The sequence below is a fragment of the Eretmochelys imbricata genome, chromosome 2 (assembly GCF_965152235.1).
Source record: "Eretmochelys imbricata isolate rEreImb1 chromosome 2, rEreImb1.hap1, whole genome shotgun sequence".
Lineage (NCBI taxonomy): Eukaryota > Metazoa > Chordata > Testudines > Cheloniidae > Eretmochelys > Eretmochelys imbricata.
In genome coordinates, this window is record NC_135573.1 from 121,882,592 (window position 1) to 121,908,623 (window position 26,032).

Sequence of the window (26,032 nt, forward strand, 5' to 3'; positions counted from 1 at the left end):
CTGCAGCGTCCCACTGTCCCTGCATCCGGAACCCCAGAACGAGCCCGTGTATCCAGATTCCCCCACTGAGCTGCCCGCAGCCAGACTGCCCCACAGAAACCTCTCACCCCACATTTCCCGCACTAAGCCCCACTACATTTGGATTCTGCTGGGCTCAGCCTGCCTGCTCACACCTGGTGCATCTGGCACAGCGGGGCAGGGCTCCAGGGTGTTTCTGGGGTGTGACAGGTCTAGCCCTTGTGTGCAACAGGGTTGGGTGCAGTCGAGTCCCTGTCCCGGGGGTCGGGAGATGTGTGCACACATGCAGGATGATCTCCCACTTCCATGCAGCCAGTGGCCTGTGCTCCCCACTGCCATGCTGGAGCCTCCACATTTGTTTATTGACAAATACAATTTGCACAATTTTAAAATATTGTGTGAAAAAATTTGTTGGTGCAGAATTCCCTCAGCAGTACTTCACTTAATCTGCTATTTGAGCTACTACTGATATTGGAGAAAATACCCTCTTCCCTCTGATAATGTTCCATTTACTAGGTACTTTAATTCTTGAAGTGCTCAACTTTTGGTTTCAGCTCCTCTACTGGTTGGTTCAATTATATTGAAGTATAGAGTGGAAGCATTTCATACAAAACTTCACATTTAAGTTTCCCATTTGAGGTGAAAAGTTGGTATTTCTGCAGTTCCTCAGTTTTGTTAAAATACATTTTAAAATATTCAAATATTGACAATACACTAGGAAACAAGACATTTAAATTATTAAGACAAACCAATCTTCCTTAAAGCAAATGTATGATTTGATGAGGATATTTTCTACTGCATTTCTCTTTGCTGCTACACAATGAGCAGGTTAACACTAGTAAAAGTTTCACTAGTTTCTCCACTTTTACTCTTCACTTTCTCAAACTGCACTACCCTCAGTGTTACTGATCATTATACTAGCCAGACAAAGGTTGTTGGGACAGCAGCACTAATGACTCCTTCCTCTCAATGTATACACAAATAAACCATAATAAATTGCTGTTTTGTGCTGATTCAGAAAGTTTCTCATTTCACTCTACTGCTTGTGTTTGAAGCAGCCATTTATGCCTACCCTACAATTCTTTTCCCTTGATGCTAATAGAAGGAGGCAGGGAAGCCAAGCTAACAAATATGTTATCAATAGTTGTGCTGACATGGGAGACAAAAGTAAACAGGCTTAAGTTTGGTTTTTGTCCAAAACAAATAAGGAGATGGGGGGAAGTGTTCAATATGGAGGGGCACAAAAGGAGAGGGAAACAGTTACTGTGTTTTAGATAACAGTTAAAAAAATACACACACATATTGCAATTGCCCTTTAATATTAAAATTAAATAAATTCCTAACAATTACTATCACTAGCAGAGGATCTCAACACTGGGTACTCTTAAACACGCATGTAGTAATTGTGCAAAAAATAGGACTAGATTAAAGATATGGCAGCTTTAACAGATTTCCTTAGTATAATGAGTACTATTTTACTATAGTTAAATAAGAGTTTTTCCCCCGAAGAGAATGTCTTACCTTTTGCTGCCCCTGCACGGATGTGCTGTGTTGCTGCAACTCTAACTCCATTAATCCTATTGCTCAATCTGCTGTCAGTTTTCTTTATTTTATCCCTATGTAGGTAAAATGAAAGAATATTTTTCAAAGGTAGTTTTAGCAAAGATAACCAAGTATACTACAAAAGGTATATAATATTGCTTTTATTTGCACTAGAATATTTACTTATGACCTCAACTGTGCTTATCAGTGAACACAGTACCCTACAGAAGTCAATATTGGGATATATCATAGGTCAAAATTGCAACCTGTGTTATTCAGTATATTTAGTAAAGACAAACGAGAAAACAGATGGGAAGTTGGAGTTAGCATTAAAGTTTCTTCAGGTAAGTAACAGAAATATAGCAGAGGCACATACCAGATGGTCTTACAAGCATTCATGTGGTAGACAGCAAAATGGCATATGATTTCAACTTATATGTATATATAACATAATACAAAATAGTGCAACTGGCTTAAATTTTTCACATTGATGGGCTACCAGCTTACAGAAACAGCTGAAGTAATGGTTAATTTAAAGACATCCATCTTCACCAAATTACTGTACGCTAAGCAATGTCAGTTTGAGGAACATTTTAATGAAGTGTCCTGGATAATTTTACAGCCTCTAACTTTCACACTGTTAAGAAAAAGGAAATTCTATATCCGTTCAGGATATAGATGAAGTCCACTTTCGACAACAAAACAGTGGAGATGTACACACTGAAATGCTCCTTCCGCCGATGTAACTCCCTTGCTATGCGGACATAATAATGCCACCTTGACGAGAGGGCAAAGCTTATGTCAGTGCAGTTAGGGCAACGCAGCGTCTGTAGACACTGCGTTCCTTACACTGGCAGTTGGCTGTCATTTTTGTCAATTTCATAGCTCCAGGGGATGCTGCTGGGTCTCCACTCCAAGCTGGGCTGCCCCTCAGGCTCCTGGTTTGGGCTGCTGCCTGAGTACCCTGCTGGAAGCCCTGCTGTCCACTGAGGTCCTGGCTCCCTGCCATGAGCACAACAGCCAACTGCACTCTGGGTGTCTGTCTCCCTACAGGAGGCAAGAAGCCCCTGGCAGCTGCCTCCGGCTCACAGCAAAGAAGCCCTAGGAGGCAGCTACGCTCCTGGTGGGAAGCTGTGCGGAGCTGAGAGCCCTGGCTCTCAGTCCCCCACACTACCCCTCTTCAGTTGATGGAAGTGTTCCTGGTAAGGAGACACCACTGATAGGAGGTTAGCGTGGACATCAGCCACCACAATAATTAATGTAGTGTCTGTAAGTCGACCTAACAGATTGATTTAAGATCGTAGTGTAGACATAGCCTAATTCTTTGTCCTTCCTCCACCCCTTACACATTTAGCTAAGTTGCAATTTTGTGACAGATCTCACAAAAGTGTTTGTAAATGTTAGCTTCTCTTCATATGGAAGAATTAGCTTCTCTTTATACAGATCTATTATTAATTATATTCTTCTTAAATTACAAGGAGTTATGGATTTGTATGTTTATGAGACTCACAACATGCCTGCCTATCATCATCATGCAATTCCAGGCTGAAGCAAATGGATGAAAAAGGAACAGCATCCAATGTATCCTTGTATTTACTTACAAAAAGGCAATCATTAAAAAAAAAATCTGCATACCTACATTTGACAGAATCCATTTTAAAATCTAGATCTTCAAGACAGAATGAAGCTCAAAACAGTCAGTCAAAAGAGGGAATCAAATTTTAAGAAATTGCTGGAAATAAGGTACAAATCCTCAAATCTCAATGTTAATGGAAACCAAACACTTAGATTAACCATGGATTAACCACATTTTCACTGAGTACATGCATTATATTTACGTCCTTAGTTACTAGTTGTGAAATTAAAACCTACTTTTCCAGTTGTGGCTTTCCTTTCTTCTTGTTTATTGCAGATAAGCCCCGTTTCTCTCCAGCATGCTAGAGAACAAATACCATGATGGTAGTCAGAAAATAAAACTCAACAAGAACCAAGCAAAATTTACATTTACATCTCGTATTGGACAAAAGTATGAAGTTCACATAAAGTTTAAATAAAAATTCTTCAGAGGTAGAAATCTCAATAGTCTTTCCCCATTTACAGTTGATGGCAAAGGCTCCTAGGTGCTACAGTATTATGGTAACAAGCATCTTTCTAGAAATCCAAAAGCATTGTATAATGTTTTCTTAATTTAGAATTGCCAGGAATGACATTCATGTGGTCTGCCTTGGCTGAATGGTACTAGCCAGTGACTTAATGGGATAAGCATGAGACAGAAAAATAAATAAATATATTTAATACTATACTAGAGCAGGTTAAACCAGGTTTAAACCAGGTTAAACCTGCTCTAGTATAGTATTTAATGTTTACTCTCTCATGCTTATATCCTATTAAGTCAAGAAGTTGAAAAAGTTAGTGGATTATAAGATTTATAGAATGTTACTTTGAAGGAAACATTAGTTCACTGTGTATTTTGAAAGACCCACAAAGCTGTTCTTTTGGCTTGCAATATTGCTATATTTGTCAATACCCAACTTCATATGAATGATGAAAAATAAATGTAATTCCATTTATTGAGATATACCATAGTAAGTATTAGTTACTACATACAAAAATTTTTCAGAAACAATGCAGATGACTCATGAAAAGTTTAAGTACGTGTAACTATCTTCCACTTCTCCAGTAATTATTTCAAACAAGAGTAACTATTACAGAATTGCACTAATATCAAGGCGATGGAAACTGAATAGCCACAAATAAATGTCACTACAATTGTTTTTCAGCAAAAGATAATAGCATTTTAGTTGCATATACAAAGCAGGTGTGATACAATGGATACAAACGAAGTGTTAAGTGCCCTCAGTTGAGCCATTTTAAACAGTTGCTCTAGGCTGCTGTTTGCAACTAGGCAAAAAATGATCCTCAAGCTTTGAATCGTCTTCAGTGAGAACCCATTAAAATAAGCTGTTCTCTGTAGGAAACTGAGTGGAACTGAATATTGACTTTTCCGCTCAGATCTCTCTCATTAGGACATTTTAATTATGGAAATTTAATACATGGCTGTTAGTAAGGAAGTAGTAAGAATTATACAAAAAGTTAGAGGAGGGTTGCTGTAAGTCATGTAGTCACTAACAAGTTGAACTTAAACAGTTTCAAGAATACATACTGTAATGTGCATAACTAGCCTTGAAGTGAAATTTAATGGTGAGCTCTGGGTAATATCCTCACCTACCATTATGAAATAAATGAAAGCCACTCACCTGATCAAGTAAGTTTGTACAGTGCTCTGGATGCTGTTGAACAGTGCAGTTTTTTCTTCTCCAATCCACTACCCCATTCTGTTCAGAGTGTTTTATGTTAAGGCCATCCAGTGAAGAACATTTTGTACTGCTAGTGCTGGTGAAAAACACAAGTATAAAAAACTTCTGAGATTTCCATAACAGCATGCCCAATTTTGTAGCATATTGGGAAGATAGGTGTTTTCAAAATAATTAAAATCTCTCTCTCAATAGATCTCTAGGTGGAATATGTTTTGTGTGTATTTATTTTTAAACACACAAAAATGGCTGTAAGCTAGATCAACATTAAAATTTACTTTACTTAACAGGCAATTATATACTAGGAATACTTATGGAGTGTGTACATGTGTGGTAGTGTTACTACTGGGGGAATTCTGCACCACTGCGCATGTGCAGCATTTATGTTCCCTGAAGATTTCTTTGCATCCCTGCAGAAAAATGACCAACAGTGAAGCAAAGGGAAGTCACAAAAGCAGTCATGCAACCTTCCCCAGCAGTATATTCTGGGTGTCAGGACAGCCAGCAGAGAGGTAAATCACTGTGGGGCAGGAGGCAGGACTGGGGAAGACCTGGCTGGCGGCTCCTACCCTGCGCCTGGCTCACCTGCTAGTCCTGGCTGGGCTGGGGAGAACAGGACTTCCTCTTCCCCTGCACAGAATCTGGGGCTGGGTAAGACCCACCCCCAGATTTCTCCCCTGGCTACAAGAAGCTCTGCCAACTCCCCCAACCCCCATCCCGCTTCCTGCGCCCATCACTCCTCAGCTGCAGGGGGAGGGACCCCTGTACAAGCAGCTGCTTCCCCATCAGCCCAATCCCCATGCATCCAGACCCCCCCCACCCGCATACTCTCACTTTCCTGTCAAGCCTCCCCTCCCCCAGACTCAGAACCCACATCATGAACCCCACTCCCCCTGAACCTGGACCACCCCGATGACCCATCTGCACCCAGATCCAAGCCCCAACCAGTTGCACCTAGATCCCCAACCAGCTGAGACCCACTTTCCCAGCATCTGGATCTCCCAGTGAGCCCCACCCCACAGAGTTCTATCCCCCCTACACCCAGACCCCCCCTACTGAGCCCCAAACACCTTCACTTGGACCTCTCCTGCACAGTCCCATTACTGTTGCACCCAGAACCCTGCAACAAGCCCCTGTGCATCCAGATCCCCCACACACACCTGGATCCCCCACTGAGCTGCCCGCACACAGAACGCTTTCAACCCACACTGGGAGCCCCTCCACACTTGGATCCTGCCTTGCTGAGCCTGCCTGCCCACATGAATGGACAGGTCCCTTGGGTGTCTCTGGGGCAGGCCCAATCCTTATGTGTGTCAGGGTTGGGTGCAGCCTCACTGCTGAGTCCAAGTCCCAGGTGAGGGAATGGGGGGTGGGGGTGGTGGAAAGAGCTGAACAGTGAGCTCCCACCTCTGTGCAGCCAGTGGCCTGTGATCCCCGATGCCATGCTGGAGCCTTCACATTTGACAAATAAAATTTGCAGAATTTTAAAATATTGTGCACAGAATGCCCTCAGGAGTATAAATGTGTTCTGTTAGAGAGAGTGTGATTTCTAAAGAACCCTAAATTGTTATATTATCTATTATATGTAGATAAGCCCTTACGTTACACAAAATTTAGGATATTTACAAACTCACAAATCCTAATAGCTCATAGAAATGTTTCACGATTCATTTCCTTTTTTCCACACTTAAAAAGGGAAAGTGGTTAAACAGCAGTTTTCTAGATCTAGATTTTTTTTAAACTTGTTTTCCTTCTCCTCTAAACTTCAAAAACGTTGAAAAAGTGACTACATACTTCAAAAATATATACAAGAAAATTAGAAAAAGCTGTGTAGGACTATCTACAAACCACATTTGTGCTCATTTCTACAACCATGTAGCAGAATTTAAAACTATCCCTTTGGTTGCATATTCTCTGTCCCCACACTAACTACTTCTGAAGAGTGCTGAGAAATCTAAACTAGTGTTCTGCATTTACTTTGGACCTCAATGCCTTCCACTCAAACCACATGTGGCAATAGTCAGCCTGATTGATTTATAACTAAGTACAGACACATTGATCAACATGGACTCTTGTAACAAGATTTCTGATGGGGGTCACCAGGCCATATGGACCTATAATCCACCCTTCATCTGTCATCCACAGATGTGCCCCACTCTTGACTAAGAACAAAAAAAAAAACCAATAAAGTGTCTTATACATTTATAACCAATTTTATTCTATATGACTTTTTGCTTTTAAATACATTTTAAAATTAATTGTTCTTGCCAGCTTCATGAAAGCACTGCAATACAAAATACTTTATTCCATTCCTGGGATGGTGGCACTCTAGTGCCGTACAAGGCAATAGGGATTCTAGAGAGCTTCATTACCAAGCACCTCTGGAAGATATTAAAGGAGAGGTGAGTTAAATGGTCCAATGAATCCTCAGGAAATAGTTTGAGTAAACCTTGATCAGAACTCAGTCTTGAAGAGTCTTGGAATAGACTCACTTAAAAAGGTCCACAACTAATGTACAGGAGTACTTTGGAAGCTTCTGCTAAAGAGTCAGCTGATGAAGGGTTAGGGACAGGGACTGTTTCAATGTACCACTTGCTGCTTTTCCAAAGACACTAAGTAAGCTTTAAGACTATTTGAGTCTTCATTTCAGATTCCTAACCTTCTCTCTCTAAATAAATTTGTGCTTTTTCTAAAAAAAGAGTGATGGTAGGACTTAAGCCAGAATGTGCAGAAAGGTGCTATATAATCTTCTCTACAGTGTACCACCACTACACCAGAGATATAATTTTCCTGACCCAAGATTTACACCAGATTCATATGGACGAGTATGTAAGAACTGACTGACAGAAACTTACTTCACCTAGGAGACTCCATTGATATTTGAACACATGCACAGATGGAGACTGAAGTTATCCACAGGATGGGAGACTACTTTGGGGGGAAAGGGAGATTTTAGAATAGCCAGATGACTTCTGTCCCTGTCTTAGCTGCTTGGCTGCTGTAAGAAGGGAGAAGTTGAGACATTTCCCCCACTTTACAGAAACCAGCAGATTCAAGATAGGAGAGAAGAGACTGTTTCTCTCTTCCAGCAGCTTGTGGATGGAGCACTTCAAGTTTCAGATTGCTACTACCTGCACCCCTGTACCATCCCATCAACGGGGTTAAGCAAAGTGCTGTATTTTTATTTTTTTTTTAAGTTAACAGAACCTTCATCTTACATATCCAATAGGTTTAGTTTAGCCCTAATTGATTAGGTCTACAGACAAAGGTGTGGCATGGAACAAGTTATAGTTTCCAGAGTAAGAAAGAAGGAAATTTAGATGGAGCATGATGATAGATATATGCATTGTGACAAAGTTCCTCCTCTGCCTTGGTGGGTCCTGCACTTATTGGTGGATTTTCTCGCCTCAGAGGTTCACAGCAGCCCTCAGTTTGGCCACTTTCATGGCTCAAATCTACCGTTCACTCAGTTAGCCTCATCACTGGCCAGCATGGGGAAAGGAAGAAGAAAAATCCCCGCAATCTCTGCTGATCCATCTAGTGGATCAGGGAACAGGACAGAGACCTTCCCCTCTGGTGGAACCCACAGTCCAGTTCGATTCCTCCGGTATCATGGAGGGATGGGGGAACCCGGGCCCATCCTCTACTCAGGGTTCCAGCCCAGGGCTCTGTGGATTGCAGCTGTCTACAGTGGATCCTGTAACAGCTGTGTGACTGCTACAACTGGGATACTTCCCCATGGCCTCCTCCCAACACCTTCTTTATTCTCATCACAGGACCTTCCTCCTGATGTCTGATAATGCTTGTACTTCTCAGTCTTCCAGTAGTATGCCTTCTCACACTCAGCTCCTCGCACACACCACAAACTGAAGTGAGCTCCTTTTTAAAACCCAGGTGCCCTGATTAGCCTGCCTTAATTGATTCTAGCAGCTTCTTGATTGGCTGTAGGTGTTCTAATCAGCCTGTCTGCCTTAATTGTTTCCAGAAAGTTCCCGATTGTTCTGGAACCTTCCATTACCTTACCTAGGGAAAAGGGACTACTTAACCTGGGGCTAATATAGCTGCCTTCTATCACTCTCCTGTAGCCATCTGGCCCAACCCTGTCACAGTATGTATGTATGCAAAATGGAAAATTAGCTTCTCTACTTACTCTGTGCCAGGAGCCACAGAATTTAAGATACATATTGATACTTACGCTAGATATTTTGCAGTTTCTGGTTTTGCTAGATTTTTTTTGGTCAAGATGCTATAAAAGGTATATATAGAAATGACGAAGAACAAAATGGCAGGCTATAAAGCACCTTGCATACAGATTTTCTGGGAAAGCAAAGCTGCTGTAAAAAGATCATTATATATAAATGCTGTAAGTCTTGATACTAAGATGGCTGAACCAGAGTGCCAGGCATTAAACGAGGATATTGGAAACTTGGTGTAATGAGAATAATTAATAGTACACAACACACTATATATAGGAATCAGAGTCACATATAAAAAATATATTATAATTGGAAAAATACAGAGAATGGCAACAAAAATGATTAGGGGTATGGAACATCCTCCATATAAGGAGAGATTAAAAAGGACTGTTGGAAAAGAGAAAAGCTTGGAAAAGAGACAACTAAGGAGGGATATGATAGGGGTCTATAAAATCATGAATAGTGTGGAGAAAACACTTCCTTCTGCACTATTTACCCCTTTACATAAACACAAGAAGTAGGAGTCACAATGAAATTTAGAAACAGCAAGTTTAAAACATATGGAAGTACTACTTTACACAACACAGTCAAGCTGTGGAACTCATTAACAGGGAATGTTGTGAAGGTCAAAAATATAACTGTCCAAAAATATCAGATGATTTCATGGAGGATAGCTTCATCAATGGCTATTAGCCAAGATGGTCAATGATGCAATCCCATGATCCAGGTATCCCTAAACCTCCAACTGCTTGAAGCTTGGACTCGACAACAGGGGATGGATCACTCAATTGTCCTGTCCTTTTCATTCCCTCTGAAGCATCTGGCATTGGCCACTATCAGACAACAATACTAGGCTAGATGGACCATTGGTCTGACCCAGTATGACCATTCTTTGAGTAAATACCTTCCACAAAATTTCTGAATAGGCTTATTGTTAGTATTCCTCATTAATAATTCAAGGACTAAAATATACCTGGAAAGCATATCTAAGATTTTTTTAAACTGCGTTGGCAGTAAAAAGGTGTTTACATTTACAACGGACATAAACAAAAGTTAAGACTTCAATGCTTTAGTTGATGGGCTATTGTAGGAATATAGTAACTATACTTCCCCCATAGGAAGAATCTGAAAAGCCACACAAGAGGGATGATTCAACAATATGAGGAATTACTGAATTACCCGGGGCTGGGGGGAGGGGTGTGTGTGTGTGTATGGAGTCTTGTACGCCAACTATGCAAGTATTCAATATGTGATTGTCTGATTTATGCCAGAAAAGTTGTGAACTTTACAACTTTACTGGTAACAGACTTGGCCCCTACCGGGCAAGGCCCTAATCTTGGGGAAAAAGAAAGCTAGTTTGTGGTTATGATGTTCTGTATGCTCCCTGAATAACAATGCCATTTTTTGTAAGACCGTCCCAAAATTCTTTGGAACCAGCTAGTTATCTTTCAAATCTCATTCCCAAGGCTTAATACCAAGGAACATGGATTACCTTTGGAAAAGAAATGTATGAGTTACCTGATGTACATGTTAGGCAACTACATTTTTTAAAAAACATGTTTTAGGAAGAATTATCCAGGGATGTCTTCCAACTGAACTACTTTCTTCTTAAAGTTTTAATATTAGGACAACTTAATATACCTTAAGGCAGTTTGAAAAAGCCTTGATCGAAAAGGAAACTTACATGTCCCTAAAGTTTCAAGCAACTAATAAATATGAATTTATTTAAGTTTGACTTTAAAGTAGACATGCTAGTTTTGCAAACCTTAATACCTACTTGGCAACAGGACTTTTCCCATTATGTTTTTTGTGGACTGATGTGTGCTGCATTACATCTGGGGGGGAAAAAAACACAAATCAGCAATTCCAATAGTAACAATTGTTTCTATTACAAGTCAATCCAGGAAAATAACCCAACCAGTAAAGGTTCTCGACTATATTTCACTGAATGTTTTGGTAGTGACAGGAAAGACAAATGCTACTATAAATACAGATCCCAGTTTTACAATCTGATCCACATGAGAGGACCCCGTACACTTGCACAGAAGGCCACTCAAGTCAACAAACAATGCATGGAAGCAGGGGTCATTTGACATGGTTCAGATGGCTGGACTGGGGACCTTCATCCTGTTTCCCAGAAAAGTTACAAAAATAGCAAAAAGCACACAGAGAAGTGAACACTTCATAAGCAACTGGGATTATTTTCTCACCAACAGACTAACCATAGGTGCCCTGGTTGGGTCAGCAGATGTTGCCAGATTTAGCTTAATGGAATAGGGGAAAAACAAACAAAAAAAACCCACCACAGTCAAATCAAAATGAAAAATGGAAATCTGTTTCCTTTCTCCAACTCCTGGATATTGCTCCAGAAGGTTAATAAGGTACCGGTAGGTAATGAACTGCTGAATGAGTAAGTTCCTGCATTGATATAATGCATTTAGAATCTGAGATTAGTTACAATTTAAGTCAACCTTAAAAATAATAGCATGTAGATGTGAAAAAATGTTCATTATTTTTAACCGTAAGTCCTTGGAGCAGTGACCTTGTCTTTTTACCTCTCTGAAGTACAGTATATTTATTATATTGCCAAAAGTAAAATTTCCCCAGGCCAACTGCTGCTGATTTTTGGCTTCTAAGTAACATCTTTGACTCCTTTGCTATTATTTCTGGGTTTTTCGATTTTTCTTTTGAAAGTTGCTATCATTTGCCTCAACTCCCTTAAAGATGCAGTTCAGAACAAGATCAAAATAGAGATCCAACTAGAAGCCTGAAGGCAGAGTGAGAATTGGACTTATTTGGAAAGTACAAAGTTTAAAAGCATTACCAAAGTTTACTCAAATGGCATTAAGCATGTACTCAAATGCATCTGAAATTTTAAAGTGGAAGAGTTCTCATTTAAGGACAATATAAAGACAATTTGAACTATTTTCAAATGCATTCCAGAGTTTTCTTACTGTTATGTGTTTTAAGATAAATCAGTGCAATGGGTGGCATTTTCTTTCGAGAACAGAAAAAAGCTTTTCTGAATTGCATATAGTTTTCCAGTGGTAGAAGATATTGTCTCTGCCTTGAAGGGAACAAAATTTGATACAAATCAACCAACCCTGGCATTTACAGTACAGAACTTTAAGAATCCCATTTTGCCAATGCATTGCAACAAACACAATGCGAGGATCCACTGGATAATGTATCTCCTTAACAGGGACCTGACCAAATAGCTTACTGGATATAACTGGTTGATAAAAGGAAGAGATACTTTGAAAAAGCGCTATTTTGTATTACCGCAGTACTATGGTGAAATAGCTAAAATTAAAGATAGTAACATTTCTACTAAAGGAGCAAGCAACCTATTGTGAGCTCTTATGAAACTGGAGGTTAAACAGGAATGTAGTCTTCTTGTCTCTTTAGCATTCCTACCTGATAGCCCACGCTGCTGCTGTCTTTTTTCACATTTCTTTATTTGAAAAGAGATTCAGAAAAGTTGCATCCAAAAGTACATCACACTCCACCTTGCATATCAGCAGAAGAGGATAGGAATGGTAACAGTGTGTGCTAACAAAGAGTATGGTTTAACAGTCCTTTGTGTTGCATGCCCTCCTTTGCCTATCGAAAAGTCAAACTCACGTACTGCTCAAATGATGCAAAACTGGCTTGGCATTTTCCTTTCAAAATGAGACTACTTATCCACTGGGCTAGTACATCCCATCAAAACTGTACCTGAGAAGTATGGTATCTGAGAAGTACCAGCTTCCATATCTGGAGTTCATTACCAAGATCAGAAGGATTAGAATCACTGTTAGTAACTGGCCACAATGCTACAGAAGTGCAGCTTTGGGATAAAACTAGAGGAATGAAGTATTTCCACAGAGAGGATATTCATATTTAAGATGTTTTATAAATAAGTGTCAACTAAACAAACTGAAACAACACACTCAACATTAACCTGGTCGTAAAAAATAGGTAGACACATGAGAGAGTCAAATATCTGTGTGTCCATGCACTAACAAAAAACCCCACAACTCTTCCTAGCTGCTCAACCCAGCCTCTCCAAACAACTCAAAAAGCAACCACACCTCCAAAGCCTTCCTAGTCACAAATGTAATGACTGTATTAGGTTACTGAAAGCGCGCAGTAACAAAAGTTAAAATTTATATAGCAACTTTCATCCAAAGTCTTCAGCACTTTACAAGAGGTAGAAGTCAGTCAAATACATCATTTCTGTGACTATCAGCCTGGTAAAAATTTTACTCATTAATAGAACCTTTGAATATATGAATACCTTCCTCCTGACTTGAAGCCTCTGAACTGTCCTCCTTGAAGTGTTCTGATGCCTTAGCTGTCTTCAAAGAGGGTTGTAAGTTACCTGCAGAGAATAAGTTTTATGTAGTTTTCTAGGAAGATATTACAGCAACTAACTCAGGGCAAAAAGTTAGCTTCTGCAAGAGATACAGAAAACTAGAAGTTAAAGAAAAAGTGTGTGCGTGCGCACACACGCACGTGAGAGAGATAAATTGGGGGTTTTATACCAACTTAAAGATACCATCTTAATTTTATCTAGTTGAATAGCAGGTGAAGTTATGTGCAAATATCATTAAAACCAAAAAAGCATACTTTACACAGGTTTGCCAGTGCAATAAAAGCACTCAGCACATATTATAAATGAATTTAAGACGTTGTGTTTCCTTGCGGTTCTAACACCTTAAAACTCCAATATGACATCAATATGAACTATACCAAGAACATACTCTCAAGACATCAAACCCTTCCAGGGCTGGCCATTTTGAGAGGAGGAGTGAACGAGTGTGCCATTTTAAAACTATGGTGCAGTTTTGACTGTTGGAGATTGTTTGAAGAGGGTTAAACAAACTACTTTAAAATCTCTTTGAAATGGGTTTAAATGCATTTTTGCAAGTTTTGAGTTATTTCTTAATCCTTTCACAATTATAGGTGAAGGTAATGTGGCATTAACTATAGTTAAGTCTGCCTAATACTTTCCACTGCAAGACCTCATTTGCAGTTACTTAGAATAGCCAAGCCAGCCACCAAGGCTAAAATTTTCTATACCAGGTATCTGCCTTGAGGTTGCCTTTTTTGCTGTCTGCTTGGGGGTGGGGGGGTGGGAGGGGGGAGAATTGGCAAAACATTTTTTCCCCTACGTTAAAAGAAATTCTAACCGTTGTTTTGTTGAGAAACAAAAGTACTCTCATGCTTTGGAACAGGAAATCTGACAGGGTGTTTGCTCTGGAATCATGGATTTTGACAGGAAAACACAATGAAGATTTGGCTGAATAATAAGTCTTTGGAAACTGTTTGCACATGTGGAGTAGAGGCTTATGGGAAGTAGCAACAAAATTTTCCTGAACACTGTCAATATTGAGCAAGCTTTTCCCCCAAAGCACAATCCAGGCTGGGGCTGAGTAGGCCTTCTGCTGCAGTTGCTTCTCCAGTCTGCTGGGAGGGGGTCGCTGTGACACTGGGAACCAGGACTGAGAGCTAGTAGACCATCTCACTGCTGGTGCCCAGGCATTGTGGACGACTGCTCACTGAATGGTTAGCAATTCAATATATTTACCCTCTATGCCTGGCCCTAAGCCTTATTTACTACAGACCATTCAAAACTTTCCTTGAATGCAAATTTATTAAAATTTCCTCATGGGCTTTATGGTGTTTATCCCTATTACATAGGAGTGCTTCACAAACAGTTTATCTTCAAAACAGCCCTGTGATGCAAGATATTCAGTTACTCAACTGTAGACTGAGGGTCTAAGGCAGAGATTCAGGCCAAGATTGTCAAACATGTCCACTAATGTTACTATAGCACTTCAGATGTTCAAAGCACAACTCCTATTGACTTCAGTTGCAAATAATCAGCACTTCTGCAAGTCAAAGCATGGGTGTCTGAAATAGGGCACCCAGAAAAAGTCACCAGTAAGTTTTGGTTTAAATAATTTTTCCAGCGTAACACAGGAACTACGGGGGGCAGGGGGACAGGAAGAGGAGAGAGAGAACAAACACACTTCTTCAGAGTGGCACTCAACTGCTTTAACCACAAGACTAACCTTTTGCTTCCTGCAGTACCCTGCCTCATTGGCAACTTAACTTCAAACTTCCGCAACAACTGAGGCAGTAGTCTAGCCCCCCCCAAACCACCACCACGCAAACATGGCCCACCCTGTGCAATGAATGCAGCAGGGTGTCCTTTGGAAAAAGGCGCGATGATATACCTGTATCCTAATGCACTTGCACCAGGGGGCAAAGTGAAGGCTGCATGACCAACATATGCTGCATAACAGATTTCCGACCCGGGAAATCTACTGCAGGATACACATTTGTCAGGGTGGGAGCCCAAAAGAGACTGGACAAGATCCAACACCTTTTGAAGATCAATTTGCCCCAACATTTACACAGTTGGTGCAAATCCTACTTTAAGCACTAAAGCATCCAGCAGCGAGGCATCTAGCAAAACATGAGGAATAGAGATAAGAAACCGCAGCTGATCTGAAGTCAGCCCAGCTGAATCCATAAATATTTTCTTTGAAGTCTATGAAGGTGTTTGTCATTCACTTTACAGGGCTGATCAACATGATATCAGCCTTGTTACAGAAGGCTTCAGGGAGGGTAGTAAAGATGATTAATGTACAAATTAATAATTCACAATAAGTTAATATTTTTCCCTTGTGCCTTGCAGTCCTTTACTCAATCTCTACAAATATATGGAAAGGTCTGCACATTATGCACTAGTTTGCATACTTGCATGGGAGGAAAAAAGATTTCCCTCCCAAAAGGCAGGATCAACCACTGACTGATATGACTCAAAGCAAAGAGTATGATTCAGTTTTGAACACGCCTACAGTGGTCCTCTTGATAGAGGGGAAGCCAGGCCATAAATAGGTGAGATTCTATGGGGTACCCAAAATCAGGAAGCCCCAAATTGCTAAACACACTAAGTGTTGCCAACCTGCTAGAAACTCAAAGAAGGCAAAGAATATTCTACAGCATCTTCACAATCTCATTCTAGATTTGTATTCTTGAGCAGGGGGCAGTGAATAGTCACTTCTACAATGGATAAAAGTAACTTGGTGGCAGGAAGAAAGTCTTAAAGCTTCTTCATATTATACAAAAGAATATTTAGAAATTTCTTACTGTGAGTGTGCAAAGATTCTGATGAAATTGACTGGAAGAAGTTGTACACTCTCTGACTCTGCAGAAATACCTGTGACGTATTTGAAAATAGCTGCCTGAAATAAAACAGAGTTTTCAGTTATTTTAAAGACATTAGTTTTTAACGTTAAACCATATGTCATTTAAAACCATCCTAAATTAACCATGAAATTTAAAGTTTAGTTTTCATTAACACTTAATTTGGCATAGACAATATAAAACAGTCCATCTTTGTCTTTTGAGCTAGTACAGTATTGTTAGAGTACAGACCTCACAAAGGAGTAGTTAAAAGCAAAACCAATACTTATAAAGAAGTCTCAATGTTAATCTAAAAACATCCATTCATATCGAATTTTTTTTTAAATTCCACATTTTTGGCTTCAGACGAGCTTGAACTCTTTAACCATCTGAAATAATCTGTAACATTCATAAGCAAGACTTGGGGCTATCGGACCATGGAATGTGCGCTCCGGCATCTTAAAATTTTTTGAAACTGAGCACAAGGTGCTACCAAAAATCCAGTCCGTCAATTTATTCTTTTACATGTAGATTTAAATTTGTCTATGGAAATAAATTAGAGTAGTCTGAATATTCTTGGAGGTAAACATGAAAAAGGACTGGATTTTCAAAAGCACTCACTCAGTGTTCATCTAAATCTGCTCCCACTGAGTCAACGATAAAGCCCATGAGCCTTCAAATAGGAGAAGGCTTAGGCTAACATCAAGTACTTTGAAAATCCCAGCCCAAGTTCCAGTTTTTGCTTGCTGAAGAATATTACCCATTTCCATTTTCCAGAAAACTATGCTTTCCATTGCTGAAAAACTTCAAGTTGTATCACATTTAAAACAACAACAAAAATTTAACTCTGTCCTGCAGTGACACCACGAGGGGAAAAAAAGTCAGTTTAATCTAACCTGGAACCACAATGCCATAATCATATGGTTAATGCATGGCCTCACAGAACAGTTAACAATGTTTGGGTATCTTAACCACATTTCCATACCATAACATGTTTGGATTTCTTTTAAGTGTAACCTTAACAGAATTTCCTGGCTTTGTAATTCTTTCGTAACCATGCATTACAGCCTCCGTCACCCTATTAGCCCTAAAGATACGTACTCTCCAACCTGAACTCTATTTTAGAGAGTCGGTGTCCTGGAATTTCTATTAAAACCAATTTGGGACTCTCAAATTCTACATATAGCTAGCCTATTGAATTCCATATTCACATGATACTACCCTTATCCATTCTCTTCCAAGCCCTCTTGTTTGTCACTCATTGCCTCTTATCTTACATGAAACTATTAGCCATTTGGGGTACTGTCTTCCTATAGTGTTTGTACAGCTCCGAATACAATAGAGATCTGATCCCTGGATATAAGGCCACCACATAATGTTACCCCAAGACAAGTATTTTCTTGAGTACAGCAGCTAATTATTAAGAGTATCTTCCTAAGAGTGTCTCAGTTGAATATACCTGGCTCTCAAAGATAAACAGTTGCTGTTTCACTTAGCCACTGCCAGTCCATTTTGCCTGTAAATACTCTGCTCCATGAGCATAATTAATTCCCACTAAAGTCAATGGATTAAGTCTGGTAGCCACTAGACATTTTGGTATTTAGTTTCATCCTGCAGTACATATTCACAAAAGACTTAAGAGGGACGGAAGAAAGCAGAGAAAATGGGATCAATGGGGAGAGGAAAAAGAAAAAAAGACCAAACACTAGTTGAGGGAAGGAAATGCTCATTTGACCTGGAAATGAGAAATCAAATTTTCTTTTCTTCAAAGTTAAGGGGAGGAGGGGAGAGAAAAAGAAAAAGGACAAGGAAAAGAAGAGAAACGGGACAGAATAAGATACATGTTTCCACATGTGACTCATTTTATTGTACTTTTCTGAAGAAGTCCAGAGCCTCTAAGGAAGTCTTATCACAGGATGCCATGCTGCTGACAGCTCACTTGACTTAAGTGGTTCTTTTCAAGGAAAATAATTTGTCTGCTCAGCTGGTTACCTTATTATTGGCTCTAGATCTGGGTGCCGCCGTTCTTCCTTCTTCTGGAAACCCTGATTTAGTGCTCGTAAAATGGTCTTGTCGAACGCTTCAGATGACAGTTCCTTTGGAAGCTGGTGAAAGGGTTCCAAATATGAGTTGCGCATTATCATATTCAAAGTCTTGACAACAGTACTCTTTATATATGCAATAATACTCCTTACTTAGCAGCACTGAGCTTGGATTTGCTTTTTAAAACAAATCTCATTGCTCTAGTACTGCGTACTATGGTTAATAGCAAAACAATTTGATAGAGAACTGAATATTAAAGTGCCCGAGGCCATTTAAATGTTCCAATTTAGCTGGAGACAAAAATGTTAACATTCTTTACTCAAACTTCCAAATGATGTGCTGTAGTATGAAAGCATGAGATGGGATTCTAATCATGAAAATTTCTCTAAAAAAATTATTGAATTTTTATTTGAGAAATGTTAGCAGTCCAATCTCAATTTCCAAAATTTAACTGAATAGCAATACTGCACCTTTTAACCTCTAGTGACAATCAGTTATGATCACGATGATGTTCTATAGTTTACAAAGAAGCAGTTGTCCATCAGCAGCATCCTTCAGCATATTTGAAGAGACTGAAGTCAGAGCGCTAGCTGGGAACTGTATGTTATTCACTGGCCAGGAATTAAGGATTTCTTGCACTGCATGAGGAACTATTGCATTAAATAAGAGGTACCAATATGCGCTACTTCTAGGTAGCAACTTAGAAAAGTTGACATAGAATCAGAATTTCCAAATAAAAACCTGCAAATTAACACCCCACCCAAAGAGTAATGAAGGCATAGAAAAAAAGAAAGTGGCAAATGTCAGAAGTTGTGTTTTTTACTCCCCACTTCATGAAGCGGGCACTGGTCTCATGGACTAGACCACAGCAGCTAGTGGAAGCAGAGGAAACATGAAGACTCATGAAATAGAATATTCCTAAATCAAGTGTGTGTAAAGTGCCCCTCTTCAGCTCTAGGACTAGGTCCTTTCATAAGAGCTTATGTTATATAGGTGTTTGGTTTTTAAGATACACAGACACCAGAGACTTAGTGCTAAATTAGCGGTAATGAGAAAGGAGATTTTGACCACAGAAAATACAAACTTTAAACTCAAATCAAAGTGTTGAAAGTAGGAATGTCTTAGAGCAGAATGGAAATCTATGAATAGGGAAGGCTTGATGAGATCTACAGCACAAGAATTTTGATGTGTGTGTATCCAGAGATGTCATCTTAAATATCTGACAAGTTTAAAGGGTCAAGACCTGCATTCTTAAAGTGCCCGCTTTGAAACCCATTGTGTAAAAAGTGAATTTGGATGAAAGAGAACTTAGTAAAATTTTCAAAACATACCTAAGTCAATCATCATGAGAGATATAGGGATGCACAGATCTGAATAGACTGAAAGTTCTCATGGAAATTCAGTTAATGGGATCTTTCCAAGAAGAAATGGAAATGTTAGAATGATCTTGAATAGTCCTTTGCTTTATGGGGTTTGTTGTAATGAAGGGGACTGAATTAATCTGTCCTACATAGGGTATTTCTATTCCACAGAGTAGCTTTGTGGAATAAATAAGATCCCCCTACCCGACATTGTAGAGGTGCATAAATGAGCAAAATGATGAAATTTCCCCATTATGCTTTCTTGGGCCACTAAAGTGAGGGAGTCATGTAGCAGTTTGAGATGGAGATTGCAGATGCAGCCTTGGCTCAGCTTCATTTCCCTCTGGAAGCAGAGCTTCTTTTTCTGCTACCTTGAAGAGAAGAAATCTTGAAAGTGCTCATCTTTGTATGCTGTATGAGCAAAATTCCCTCTTGAACTGCTTAACTGATTGAGTGAACATTTTCTTCTAGACTTCAGTAACTGAACAGACTAGAACCTCTTAAATGAATTTCTCCAGAAACTTTGGAAGTGAGTGTTGAACACTAATAGTCTAGGTAACATAGGAAAGAGCTTTAAATCCATGGTCTATTTATTCCAATGTCCTATCTGATAGAAGCCAAACCTAGATGCAAGAAACCTTGCAGCAGGTAGATACGGGACAGACTGTCCTCCTTAAGGTCTCATCAAATACCTACTACTTGGAGAACGACTACCTACCAGACTGCATGCTTATCCAGTTATCCCTTTCAGAATTTAACAAACTGTGTTTGTGTTAGCCATACAAAATGTTGAATCCCTCTCTGAATTTTGCTAAGTTCTTGGCCTCAGCAACATCCTGTGAGTCTAATTCCTTTAATCGGTTTCACTGAATGTCCAATTCTTGCACTATGAGGGTAGAACAGAAGCTCCCTATCTACCTACTCTATAGCATACAGTAGGACCTCAGAGTTATGAACACCTAAGGAATGGCGGTTGTTCATAACTCCGAAATGTTCATAATTGAACAAAATGTTATCGTTGTTCTTTCAAAACTTTAACATTGACTTAATACAGCTTTGAAACTTTACTATGCAGAAGAAAAAGGCTGTTTTTAACTGTCTTAATTTAAATGAAAAGCACAGAAACAGTTTCCTTGTCAAATCTTTTTAAAATCTTTCCCTTTTTAGTAGTTTACGTTTAACACAGGACTGTACAGTATTTGCTTTTTTAGTCTCTGCTGCCTGATTGCATACTTCCGGTTCCACATGAGGTGTGTGATTGACTGGTCAGTTTGTAACTGAGGTTCTACTGCAGGTTTTATATACTTTTATCATATCCCCCTCTTATTTGTCTTTTTACTGTAAGGAAGACTGGGAATCCTTCATACAAGGATTTTTCTGTGTCTGTAATCACTCATCCTTCTCTGAACTGCTCTAGGAGCTAAATGACTTTCATTGAAAGAGGTATCAAATACAAAAGCAGCAACCTGAGTATGGATATATATGAGAGTTACTTACCCGTAAAACTACACAGTCACACTGTTATTGGGAGATGCACCAATAGAACAATGGAAACCACTAAAAGCAGTGCTCTGTCTTGCCAGACTTTACTCCACATGCTTGGTATCAAAAGGATAGAAGAGGGAGGCAATAAAGGAGATCTGTTCCCCAATTTAGCAGAAAAGCCTCTGAAGTGACTAACATCTTCATCTGCCCTAGAACAGAACCTCTGACATTGGTATTGTGTCTTGTTATAAACTAACTATCAGACAGATGTATTCCCACCTGAAAAATATCCATTCTGCAACTGACTTTCAGGGACCATACCGGTACCACTGATTCTGGCTGAATTAGTCTGCCAGGATATTGATTCTCCCTATTAGGTAGTGTAATATCATTACAGCTACCCTGTGGCTCACTACTCTCAGAGAGCCACTGCCACCTTGCAGAGTCATCTGGTGTGGATCCCTCCCTATTTGTTAGGTACAGTATTTGACCATTATGATGCTGGCCAATCATTTGTATTGCATTGTGCAGCCAGTCTGGATCAGGGTCATGCATACTCCAACGACATCCATACCTGCTGGATTCCGAATGGCTAAATCTCTAGGCTTAGCTCTGCACCTGGAAGCAGAAACTAACAGGAGTCTGGCTAGGCTTCTTAGCACTTGAGAGGTTACTAGAAAGCTGAGGAAGGTCTCTTAGAACCCTTCAAAGCTCTCAGATCTAGAAGTCTTCCAAATGAAAAAGTGTATAACATTCAAAAAGTCTGGAATTGTACGCTGAGCAAGAAGGGTTTTTCAATATGAACTTAAATCTTATTCCCCTTTTAGGATAGCGAAGCTCCACCAAACACTGATAATTCATATGCACTGGTGTCCATCAAGATGCTCTTTGTATAAAGTTATGTTAACAGGGTAATAGTAACACAAGAAGCCATTTGAGCCAAGCTCTCATTTACACTCTGAATCATTGGGAGAGGTAAAGAAAGATTCTCTAGGGTAGGCACAACCCAAGAATAGCCACTGAGGTGAGGAATGGATGCAAGACCACAGTAGCTAGGATGATAGCACTGTTTTAACCCATTTTACAGGACACAATGGACATACAGCACAAATATCCGCTAGTTTACTCATATTTTGTGAGCTCCTCAGAGAAGGGGACTGCATTTGTCTTACAACACCGAGTAGAAAATTGTAAAAAGTTTGGTTTTCTTGGCTTTGCACCAGTAATTAAGTTATTTTCCCAGAGTAGTACTAACATGTTTGTTAGCACCCATGTAGTCATGTCCAGTGTTAGCTCCACTGGGACCATAAAGAAAGCCAGCCTTACAGTTTTAGGACAGCTCAGTTAGAACCAAAAGGGTACGAAGGTTTGTCTCCCATCTCAAACTACCATCTCCTGCCAACCAAGGAACCATATCTTCTAGTCCTGCTTGGGCAAAAGGATGGTCAACATACTTTGGAAAGTAGCAGCCGTGTTAGTCTGTATCCGCAAAAAGAAAAGGAGTACTTGTGGCACCTTAGAGACTAACGAATTTGAGCATAAGCTTTCGTGAGCTACAGCTCACTTCATTGTGCTTTAAACATGTATGTATATGTTTATCATTTAGCTAGTAATAGAGGTTTACAAGAAAGAATCTGTGTAAGGGCCTTCACTCACTGTGACAGTCTGAGGCCCTGTTCTTTGGCCAATGCCTTTGGCTAAGCAGCAGAGACAGCCATAAGCTGGGAAGCGTATGGTCACATACTTTGGAAAGGAATCTATAACCCTACAATGTACATTCCTTTAAACAGAATGTCTAACATGCAGTGGTGTTCATTCAATCAGTGCTTTCCTGAAAGCCAGAAGTCTGGCAATATTCTCAAGCTTCTGTCATTAAAGCTCAAGAGACAGAATCATCATCTAGTAGTGCCCTATCCCATGAAATTCGAGTGTGATGTACAGTACTCTGCTTGTACGTTGCTTACACTTGAATACATACTTTTAGTAGGAATTCCTGCAGCTCCTGGTGTGTTTTTGTTACACATGTTACAGAAAGATCAGACCAGGTTACCTGATAGGAAGGGAGAGGAGAAAAGTTACATCATGTTTCTTACCTTGCATTATACCATTTAATTATGTTTAGTACATCTACAGCACTGTCCATTTAAAGATAGTATACAAATTCCCACTGCAATTAAGTATTAATATCCATTTTGGCAAAATATAGTCTCCTTTTGAAAGTGTGGCCCTAACTAACAACTTTGGATCTCCTCTAAAACAGTGGTTCTCAACCAGGTGTCCGGGGGCCCCTTGGGGGCTGTGAACAGGTTTCAGGGGTCCTCCAAGCAGGGCCAGCATTAGACTTGCTGGGGCCTAGGGCAGAAAGCCGAAGCCCCACTGTATTGGGCTGTGAAGCCCAGGGTCCTGAGCCCCGTGATCTGGGGCTGAAGCCAAAGCCTGAGTAACTTAGCTTCATGGGGTCCTGTCGCATGGGGGCCCCAGGCGATTGCCTCTTACTACCCCCTAACACTGGCCCTGGCTTTTATATGCAGAAAACCAGTTGCTGTGCCACAGGTGGGCCGTGGAGTTTTTACAGCATGTTGGGGGGGCCTCAGAAAGAAAAAGGTTGAGAACCCTGAGTCTAAAAGACAACTCAGAAACTATTTCTGGAGGAACAAGCACCAACAAACCAATCATCTCTAGAGTGTGAGGGAGTGGTGGCGGGGGAAGAGAGGAAATCAAGCTGGGCACACAAGATTAGTGCACACTTGAAAATTTGGGCCTAAAATCACGCATCTGAGGCTATACAACTAAATTACTAGAAGAAGCAGTATTAGCGGTCAGTAATTACTGGCTCCCAGTAAAACCATACTGTTTCTTTAGAGAAGACGATTCCAAGTGAGGCATACAAAGTCTAGTTCCACCACTCCTACTTGGGTAAGTCAAAACCTCTGTTCAGTTACTCTGCCAAATGATATAGTTAGCTCTCTCCTAAAGTTAAGGAGATTTAATGTTTAAAAAGCCATACAAGAGATGGATGTAGGATGCAATAAGTATTGTAAAAGTTTGCATCAAAAAGTGTTATGAAGTTAGACTCCAAATTCTGGTATTGTTTATACATTATATCAGTGCTTCTCCATGCTTTGCTGCACTAGCCCAATATGTGAACAGCAAAATAAAGGCTCCATATAATTACTTTTAAAGTGAAGAGTAAATTCTATTTCCCTCCTCTGCTAAGTGGCTCAGTTTCCTAGCTTCAGACTTAACTTTAGAAAATCCTATATACCAGGAAGTGGAGCTGACAGCTCAAAATAAGAGGGTATTTAGCAGTAGCTGAATGGATCTAACCACCACCATTTTCAGTCGAGATTCTGGGGAGCCTTGTAAGCTGCTATGCTTGTGAAGGATGACTGTTTCTACAACCTTATATTTACTGAAGGGTAGAGAAGAACTTACAAGGCAGATCTCTCAAGTGGTTTGGAGCAAAAAGGATAAGAGTTGAATAGAGGAGATCTAGTTGTTTGGGTTCCTAGATGTGCTGGAGAAGAAGGAGCTATTCTCTACCCTACGAGTACAAAGGGAGTGGAGCTGGAGAATTCACTTAAATGCCTTCCAGCAAGTCTCTGCTCCTTTCCTACTTCATGTAGGATTTCAAGACTGCTATCATGATAATCTGCAGACTGGCTCTCTGAAACACCTTTGAGTTATTCATGTTTATGTCACTAATGGATTATGTCTATGCTGCAGATGGGAGCATGCCTCCCAGCCCAGGTGGGCTCACATTAACTTTGCTCAAGCTACTGCGTTAGAAGTAGCAATGGGTGCTGGGGTCAGCAACGTGTCTATACAATGACAAAAGTCTCCATGGTAATTTTTCAAAAAATTGAATGACTGAATGACACACCCCTCTCTCCCCCACAATGTCCATCACGAAGTACGGTAATTTTGTCAAGTGTCTGTTGTGCAACATGGTGGTGCTGACCCCTGGTGTAGATATTGTGGCACAGGCAGTGGTTTGGGCGAGCCTTCTGAGCTCATATCCAGAGGGGTAGGCAGAGTTGGTCTCTGGTGGCTACTCAAGCTTAACTGCCCATGCCGCAATGTCCAACGTACTATTTTTAGCATGCTAACTCAAGTAGAGAGAGCACAAGTCTGTCTACTGGGCAGGAAGGCTCGCTCCCAGCTGAAATATAGACAAACCAAGTTTCTGGTTGTTCTCAAATAGCCACTTTGACACAGTTAAGATTGCTTCAGTGACAAAAGCCTGTGCATCTGCAGGGTGTTCTACATTTTGTAGACTAAATTCTAAATTAACATGCTCTGCAACAGTGGTCTCCAAAGTGGGGTGCGCAAGACAATCGATTGGGGGGCACAGCAGGAGGAGCACCGCTGGGGGGGGAGAGGAGGGGCGGCCCTGAGTCCTCTGGCCTGTGGAGGAGCACTCTTTGAAGGGGAAAGCACCGCTTCTCTCCAGCTGCTGACTGCTTGGCTGCCCCTGCTCCTCCTGAGTCCTCCGACCTGTGCTCTCAGGGCCTTATTCCAAAAGGGGCTTTAGAGCTGCAGCCCAGGACGCCGGGGCCCCCTTAGCCCAGGGCCCTGAAGCCCCTAAAGCCCCTGCGTTCCAGGTGGCCCTGCCTGCCGGAGGTGGGAAGCTCCCAGAATCGTAGCCATGGGGGTGGTGCTGCGCTGCGCAGAGTCACCTGCACACCCCCTGCACCAAACAGGAGCTGCCCCAGGTAAGTGCTCTGCACCTCCTGCCTGCCCCAGCCCTGAGCCTCTTCCTGAACCCCCAACCTGAGTGCCATCCCACACCCTAAATCCTTCCCAGACCCTGCATCCTCACCCTGAGCACCCTCTCACACCTTAATTTGCTCCCAGACCCTGTACCCTACCCTGAGTGCCCACTGTATCACAA

General features: G+C 40.7%; 1 protein-coding gene across 5 annotated transcripts in view; it reads right to left on the minus strand.

The window, feature by feature from the left end:
• Positions 1 to 26,032, minus strand: part of ZCCHC2 (zinc finger CCHC-type containing 2) — a 73,384-nt gene that overhangs the window by 23,468 nt on the left and 23,884 nt on the right. For 4 of the 5 annotated variants that reach the window (XR_013345223.1, XR_013345222.1, XR_013345221.1 and 1 more), the window contains exons 4-11: positions 23,117 to 23,188; positions 18,242 to 18,354; positions 16,214 to 16,308; positions 13,350 to 13,433; positions 10,848 to 10,905; positions 4,818 to 4,953; positions 3,433 to 3,497; positions 1,540 to 1,634 (exon numbers count right to left, since the gene is read on the minus strand). Coding sequence is in view for 2 of the 5 variants with exons in the window: in XM_077810742.1 (XP_077666868.1) it covers positions 1,540 to 1,634; positions 3,433 to 3,497; positions 4,818 to 4,953; positions 10,848 to 10,905; positions 13,350 to 13,433; positions 16,214 to 16,308; positions 18,242 to 18,354; positions 23,117 to 23,188 (718 nt within the window). In the remaining 3 variants the exon portion in view is untranslated. The remainder of the gene's footprint in view (positions 1 to 1,539; positions 1,635 to 3,432; positions 3,498 to 4,817; positions 4,954 to 10,847; positions 10,906 to 13,349; positions 13,434 to 16,213; positions 16,309 to 18,241; positions 18,355 to 23,116; positions 23,189 to 26,032) is intronic. The other variant, XM_077810743.1, reaches the window with a different exon arrangement.